Source organism: Habropoda laboriosa, unplaced genomic scaffold (assembly GCF_001263275.1).
Source record: "Habropoda laboriosa isolate 0110345459 unplaced genomic scaffold, ASM126327v1 scaffold80, whole genome shotgun sequence".
NCBI lineage: Eukaryota > Metazoa > Arthropoda > Insecta > Hymenoptera > Apidae > Habropoda > Habropoda laboriosa.
In genome coordinates, this window is record NW_017100193.1 from 772,702 (window position 1) to 781,007 (window position 8,306).

Below are 8,306 nucleotides of genomic sequence, written 5' to 3' on the forward strand. Positions count from 1 at the left end.
TCGAGTTTGATTATCGCGATTAATATGTGTTAAAGATGCGATGGATTAGCGATCTTTCGCGGAGGAACTCGTTACGTGGAAACGAAAGTATTCAGTCACCGACGAGGAAAACTTTACCTCTAGACGAGGTGCCTATGCAATGCTCTACGGCTCGTACAATCAACAATTTGTCAATGGAGGCTGGTCCACTGCCCAGAATTAAACAACTTCCCGATCAAGACGACGACAATCCTCGTACAGACGAACAGACGCCATCCTTGAATGGTCACGGAAGTGCGAGCAGTATCGAGAGAATTAAAAAGATCTTCATGTTTTTTGAACCTAAAGGTTGCCTTAAAGAACGTGATGATTATTCGCTTTACATTTTTCCACCAAATAACAGGTATTTCTAATGCTCAGCGATCAATTATCGACAATTATCGTGTAATACAAAATACAGCAGGTGATCGAGTTATTAGAGCCACTGTACGAAAAATATGTTTTTCGTGTTTGCGTAGAAATAAAATCACAATATCGAGGTTTTTACTTTGAATAATTTTTCATTTATTCGAATTTTTTGAAATATTTTGAATTTTTAAGTTTTAATTGGTCCACTAAATATTCATATAGAAAGTTAAATTTAGCTTATGTAGCTGTAAAAAATTAAGGTAAGAAATAAGAATGAAGTTAGTAATTGGTAGCGCTACCTTTTGTTGCAATTACAGCCTTCGTTCTTTCTTCGACACATTTTAAGTGATTCACTATGCATTATAAGTAGTAAAATGCGACAAAAATTCAAATGCTCAAGATCTGTAAAACAATGAAACTGTAACACGTGGTTCTCAAGTGGCGATTTGCAGTACCGATACAAAATAACGTCCATACGACAGATAATATTGCCTAAAGTGTTGCCAAGTGTGTATTTGCAATTTGCAAATGTCAACCCTAGAATTTCAGTTAGGCATGCGTAAAGACGAATGTGGGCCTAATGCGGAAACGATTAGACACACCTAAATGCTGCAAGCTTAATCGTTACCGTATTATGTCCTAATTCGGAAGGAATGATGCACGCCTAAGTTGGGCATTCCTAATAGTTGCCATGCGTGGCGCACACCTAAATGCTGCAAGCTTAATCGTTACCGTATTAGGTCCTAATTCGGAAGGAATGATGCACGCCTAAGTTGGGCATTCCTAATAGTTGCCATGCGTGGCCCAAATGGGCGTGGTCGAGCGCACGCCTAAGTTGGGCATTCCCAACAGTTGCCATGCGTGGCCCAAATGGGCGTGGTCGAGCGCACGCTTAGATTGGGCATTCCTAATAGTTGCCATGCGTGGCCCAAATAGGCGTGGTCGAGCGCACGCCTAAGTTGGGCATTCCTAATAGTTGCCATGCGTGGCCCAAATGGGCGTGGTCGAGCGCACGCTTAGATTGGGCATTTCTAATAGTTGCCATGCGTGATCCAAATGGGCGTGGTCGAGCGCACGCTTAGATTGGGCATTCCTAAGAGTTGCCATATGTGGCTGAAATGGGGATGGCCGAGCGCACACCTAAATTGGGTGGAGTGTAGAGGTTAGGTCGCCATAAGAGAGCTTTCAGCAAGATAAAAGAGATTTCATTAATATCTCCCAATGACAGCCTAATGAAACTATTCTAATATGGGCCTAATGCGGTTGGCTTCATTGGGAAAGCCTAATGCGGACCTAACGCGGCTTTCCCAATTAGGCGGTCGTGAATATTCCGCAAATATTCAGGCAAATTAGGCTAGCCTAATGTGGACCTAATATCTGCCTAACTGAAATTCTAGTCGGGAATGTTTCATAAAGAAAATAAGAATTCAGTGTAACTAGGCTTTCATCTAAAAATTCGTCGTTAAAATGCAAAACCGTCAATTCTTTGCAGATGGCTCTATTAATTTGATCACCCACTGTATATATTTATGTTAACATTTACTATAATCCACGGTTTTATCTTATACTTGTGATGGTTCTGAGAAATTGTCGCTTTCGAAATAACCATAATTTATAATTATGCAATAAGAATTCAGGAAGGTTTTAAAATTTTTTTTAAACCTACGAACAAAAAGTACCTAAATTTGATAACATTCGAAGATATTGCTCTTTATTATTTGCAACGACTAAAGTAATTTCGTATTTGTAACAACACATCTTTGAATATTGAGAATTTTGAAGAAAAATTTTAAAACATTTTCAATATTAAGAGCGATGGAATATTAAGTTTGCAAAAAATTTTTCGGTTTCGAAATTCAGTGTAATCGAGGTAAATTTTTAATGAAACATTTTTTTTGTAACTTCGTGTATAATTAAGAACACGTTTTTTAAATTACTACAGATTCGCAATAAAGCATTGATCGATCATTATTTCAGATTTCGCGTTCTCTGTCGATGGTTAGTCGATCAGAAATGGTTCGATAACATGGTTCTTTTTTTCATCGGTCTGAATTGTATTACACTGGCAATGGAACGGCCAAATATTCCGCCAGATAGCGGTGAAAGACTTTTTTTATCAACTGCTAACTACATTTTTACTGGAGTGTTTGCCATTGAGATGTTCATTAAGGTGACAAACTTTAAAGCTACGACAATTAGAAAGAATTGAAAAAATTTTCAAAAGTAAAACATTCAAATATATCTTATGAAATGTATCGTTTTCACCGTAGGTTGTTGCATCTGGTATGCTGTACGGCTCCGACGCTTATTTTACTTCAGGTTGGAACATTATGGACGGAGTTCTTGTGATTATTTCTATAATTGACTTATCAATGTCTGTACTATCGTCGAGTAGTCCGAGGATATTTGGAATATTGAGGGTAGGTTTATCTTTTACCTGTATTTTCCGATACACCGGGGTGTCTCAAAATTATACAGGCCGCTGCGATTGAAATCTTAGAAAACACCTAATTTAGTAATTTAAAAATTCGTAACTTTTCAATTTTCAACATAGGCAACAGCGAATTTTTTATAGATCAATGTCGCGATTAATTTTTGAAGGAGAATATAGAGTGACTAATTAACGAGCCGCGGGTTGCTCATCGTTGTTTCAGCATTTATCCAAAAATTACTTCCTCAAGTGGTCACTTTCGTTGCGTTTGCAATTACATTTCGAATTTGATAATTTACAACCGAGTGAAAGGATGTAGAATTTGGAGTTGAAAATTAAAAAGAAAAAAAACATTCGTTCGATGTTAAAAATTATTCTTCGTATTGTTTACATATCGTTGAACAGCCGTAACACTTAATTGCTCTCGTTGCAGGTTTTTAGACTTTTAAGGTCACTAAGACCGTTACGGGTGATTAATCGAGCTCCTGGTTTGAAGTTGGTTGTTCAGACATTGTTATCCTCTTTACGACCTATTGGCAACATCGTTTTGATATGCTGTACTTTTTTCGTAATCTTCGGTATCTTGGGCGTGCAGCTCTTCAAAGGTGCCTTTTACTATTGCGAGGGGCCTGATATAAAAAATGTTCGCAATAAGACGGACTGCCTGGCCGATAAACGGAACGTTTGGCTGAACAGAAAGTATAATTTTGATGATCTTGGAAAAGCACTGATGTCACTGTTCGTACTCTCCTCGAGGGATGGATGGGTGAACATTATGTACACTGGACTTGATGCTGTCGGTGTCGATCAACAGGTAACATGCTTAAGTACTCCAACTACATTTGCATGTTATAATCTATGGTAATATATTACCACTTCTGTTAACACGTTCCGTACCGTGTGGGTCGTGTACGCCCCTTTACTCTATAGTGCATCTTAAACGTTGCCTTTTTCTTGATAACAATGATTTTTGCAATCTTATAAATATTAGAAGACATATAGAGTCGAAAGCAAAACTGTTAGTCTCGACAGCGTTACGTTAATATGCACATAATGTAGGGTTTAGTTACTTATTTTCTCGTTAAGAGATTATTTTTCGAAGGTTTATGTTGGTTTTGACGAAATAGAAATGTTTGTTTCCAAGAAAAATATCGCGGGGAAAGATTTCAATTGGGTCACCCTGTATACAGATTGTTTGGCAATTATTGGTTGAAAATTTGAGGGATGATTCTACAAGTCGAAATAAGACGAAACTTAAGAATAACAAAATTGCGTTTGAGCCTTCGTTTTTTAGTTATTAATACTTAAAAATACCCCTGTGGTCGAGCAACCCACCTGACACTAACGAATGTAGGGCACGTCGAGACACAGGGTGTACAGTGATTCTCAAAACCAACGTCACGGTGTGACATACCCGTGTGTAATATTTAGCGATTAAAGTTATTTTCGTTCGAAAACAAAGAGTCACATTAAGAAATGTTATTTTATATTTTCCCTCTACTTTTTCATGCGAAATCAAATTCTATTAGTGTAATAGAGATCCGGTATATTAAAAACTACAACGTCCCTTCGTTTCTGTTTCAGCCAATTGAGAATTATTCAGAATGGCGACTGTTGTACTTTATAGCATTCATCCTGCTTGTGGGATTTTTCGTCCTTAACATGTTCGTAGGCGTCGTGGTGGAAAATTTTCACAGATGTCGCGAGGAACAGGAGAAAGAGGAACGTGTAAGGAGAGCGGCTAAGCGAGCCTTGCAAATGGAAAAGAAACGGCGAAGTAAGACGAAGAGAATTCAATTTTAACTTCATCGAAGTAGAAATAGAATTATGTAGGAGTAATACATAAAGTTTAATGGCAATGTATTGATATTTAATTAATACAAACGTAAAATAGGGAATCGTTATTAAAATGAAAATGTTCAATTTTCAGAAATGCACGAGCCACCCTACTATACGAATTATTCAAAATCCAGGCTGTTTGTTCATAATGTCGTGACATCCAAGTATTTCGATTTAGCAATTGCTGCGGTAATCGGCCTGAACGTTGTTACTATGGCAATGGAGTTCTATATGATGCCAAAGGCTTTGACTTACGCTCTAAAAATATTTAATTACTTCTTTACCGCAGTCTTCATCCTTGAATCTTTCATGAAGCTTCTTGCCTTGGGTTTACACCTTTATCTTAAGGACAAGTACGAGATGTTTAAGCGTTTTTCCCGTTTTTTCTTCATTTCTTTTTGCTAATATATACTGTGAAATGAAATCTTAAAAATGAATATTTAATTACAGATGGAACCAGTTAGATGTAGGAATCGTGATATTATCGGTGGTCGGTATAGTTCTCGAGGAAGTTGAATCAAAAATCATTCCAATCAATCCCACTATCATTCGGGTGATGCGAGTTTTACGAATTGCTAGAGGTAAAGTTTAGAATAGAAAGGAGAAATCAAGGTATTAATTGTTTTTAAATTCTATTTGCAGTTCTGAAGTTGCTGAAAATGGCAAAAGGAATACGAGCCCTTTTAGACACGGTAATGCAGGCGTTACCACAAGTCGGAAATTTAGGACTTCTATTTTTTCTGCTTTTCTTCATCTTCGCAGCTCTTGGTGTAGAACTGTTTGGTCGTTTAGGTGAATATTGAAACAAATTTACATATTTCGTTTAAAAGAACGAACAACTAGTTTCTTTCCTTTTCTTCTTATCATCGTTTAATTGTAATTGAAAAAAAAGTACTCGACAAATTTTAGTATTAATTTATTATGCGTCTAATTTCTAATATATGTACACTATTTGTTATAGAATGTAACGACGATATGCCCTGTCAAGGTCTCGGCGAGCATGCTCATTTCAGTAATTTCGGTATGGCGTTTCTCACACTTTTTCGAGTGGCCACCGGTGATAATTGGAACGGTATAATGAAGGACACTCTAAGGGACGACTGTGACGAAGCAGCGGACTGCGTGAAGAATTGCTGCGTGAGCACTATCATAGCCCCCATATTTTTTGTAATTTTCGTGTTGATGGCACAATTTGTTCTTGTGAACGTTGTCGTTGCCGTGCTCATGAAACACCTCGAAGAGAGTCACAAACAGGCAAGAACATTTTACCTGCTTTTTAATTCGCAGATAATTATGATCAATTTAAAATCTTAATATCAAATTTGCTTTTTAGATGGAAGACGAACTTGACATGGAAACACAGCTGGAAAGGGAATTGGCCGCGGAGCAAGAAGAACTGTTGGATGTAGAAGAGGAAGAAGAAGACGAGGAAACGGAGAAACGAGAAGGAGGAGGTGACGGTGTTATAGAGGAGGACGACGACGTCAGAGAACGCGAGTCTATTCTAGTTACGAACGAGAAGGTTCCTCCTAGCAGACCTGGTCTTGCTAAAGTTCGTTCTTTGCCTGCGAATTTTATTTATAATCCACCACGGGAGAGAAGTGCAGACGGTACGTTTGCAGTTGCGTTCCTTCTACATATTCGAATGAATTGTGAAATAGAACGTTGAGAACTATTTCCTTGAGAATTACGTATTTTAAGACGAAGTAGAGGTGTTTGCAGTAATGGAGAAGAAATGGACAAAATTGAGAAATGATCTAATTGTGACTTTTACAGTCAGGTCATTTATCATCAGGTATCGAATCTCTGTTCGTTTTCCACTTTTGTCTATTTCTACTTCGTCACTTTGTCGATCGACTAGTATTACTACAGATGGAACAATTTGTTCCATTTATAACTTTGTTACAGATGGAACAATAGTTACAGACGGCACATTATCGCGGCGCAGTTCGTATCATCGTTCCAGTTCAAGACCGTCCAAGTTTAAATCGAAACGTCGACAAACGTTTCACTCGGGACATCATCAGAGGAGATCCCTACTGCCGATGCATTTCGAAGTTGCCGAAGTTTTCGAGAAGCCTATGAGCAATCTAAGTGTGCCTCGAATTATTCCTCAACGCAGCTACGGTGCAGCAAGGCAAGATACCACACACGCGCAGCGTCAAAGGTTACAGGTAAAATTATTTTTTTACTAATACTGGAGACCATAAATCATAAGCATGATTAGTCAAGAATTTACTTTCATTAATAGTTTCTCAATTATAGGCAATATTTTACTTTCTAATAGAGGGAGTACAATTTGGTGTAAGGAGGTTTGCTCGATCACAGGGATATTTTAAAATGTTAATAAGAAAAAAACGAAGCCTCAAAGACAATTTCATTATTTTTCATTTTTGTCTTATTTTCGTTTGTAAAATTATCCCTCTGTACAAAAAAAAAGTTGAATTCACATAAAAGCCACGTTCTTAATCGAAGAAAAGAATATGCATTCCTGGATCGATCTATGTTCACAGGCAACCAGCGATGGGCAAGAAAACAAGTCCCTGTTGAGCGTCAGCAAGCTTCCAGCAAATTCTTCCCCGGTGACACAAGCCAGTTCAGTAACCACTCTAACCTGTCCCAAATTAAGCAGCGAACGTTATCTTCTGCCAACAGCCAATATTTACCCGTCCAAAGCAACGTTGAGTGGCAGGGCATCGGGCGACATGCATTCGCAATCTGACACGAACGTGAGCGTCAGGAGTGCAAGTAACGCCTCGAAAACAACCAGCGTGATGAACGGTTATGCTAAGAACGGCGCGAACAACACCGGCAAGCCTGACGATACGAAAGTGAAAAACGAGAGACGGGTATCGGCTCCACCGACAGACGATCTCGACGTGCAGTCTATCATTAACGAAAGGAGACCGTCCAAATTGAAGAGCGGAAGTTCGACGGGGATGTCGAACAGCGATCAGTACGGTTCGTCGATTCGGACCGGAAGCTACGGCCACATCTACGTGGCCGAGGAGAGATCTGAGGAAGTGTCACCGATGTCGGCCGGTAACATGAGCGATAGCATAATTGGGAGCACGAGTATCAGCGGGAGTGGAAGCAGTAGCGCAAGTGGCAACGGTAGCAGAAGTGGATGTGCCATTGTACACATACCAGAAGCAGTTTGCTCTACTATCGGCTCCGACGTACGAATATACGTGGACGACACTGATTCGACGAGTAGCAACAGCCATAATAAAAGAAAGGTAAACGACGAGACACCGGATGCTTCGACGACCGTTTCTTCGGTTACCGCAGTCCGTGAGGGAAGCTACAAGACGGAAGAAATTGAAGATAGATCGGAGAGATTCGACAGACCGTCCTCTGGTGGACCCTCAGATCCCTCTTAACTCGAGAAGAATCGATCTACAAGCGATAATTCCGATCTCCTTGTGCTTAGAAAAACAGATTAAAAGAAGAAAAACAAAAAGAAAAAAAAAACGGTTTATCGAACAAACAAAAAAAGGAAGGAATAAAGAAGGTATAAACTTCTATGTAATTGTTAGCCAATATGATTCATGGCGAAGTACCATGGAGTATGCTGCGAGGGTTCAGTGTTGGGCTCTAAGAAAGACTGTAGTGCATGACAATATAGTCGTTATATTCTAGTCACTTT

General features: G+C 39.0%; 1 protein-coding gene across 1 annotated transcript in view; it reads left to right on the plus strand.

Annotated features, from left to right (window-relative positions):
* The window catches only part of LOC108570154 (voltage-dependent T-type calcium channel subunit alpha-1G), an 82,550-nt gene extending 74,510 nt beyond the window's left edge, over nucleotides 1-8,040 (plus strand). The window contains exons 24-35 of the mRNA XM_017931944.1: nucleotides 36-382; nucleotides 2,365-2,557; nucleotides 2,658-2,807; nucleotides 3,252-3,632; nucleotides 4,403-4,595; nucleotides 4,749-5,010; nucleotides 5,108-5,238; nucleotides 5,300-5,449; nucleotides 5,619-5,911; nucleotides 5,991-6,267; nucleotides 6,566-6,831; nucleotides 7,171-8,040. Of these exons, the coding sequence (XP_017787433.1) occupies nucleotides 36-382; nucleotides 2,365-2,557; nucleotides 2,658-2,807; nucleotides 3,252-3,632; nucleotides 4,403-4,595; nucleotides 4,749-5,010; nucleotides 5,108-5,238; nucleotides 5,300-5,449; nucleotides 5,619-5,911; nucleotides 5,991-6,267; nucleotides 6,566-6,831; nucleotides 7,171-8,040 (3,513 nt within the window). The remainder of the gene's footprint in view (nucleotides 1-35; nucleotides 383-2,364; nucleotides 2,558-2,657; nucleotides 2,808-3,251; nucleotides 3,633-4,402; nucleotides 4,596-4,748; nucleotides 5,011-5,107; nucleotides 5,239-5,299; nucleotides 5,450-5,618; nucleotides 5,912-5,990; nucleotides 6,268-6,565; nucleotides 6,832-7,170) is intronic.
* The last annotated feature ends 266 nt before the right edge of the window (nucleotides 8,041-8,306 follow it).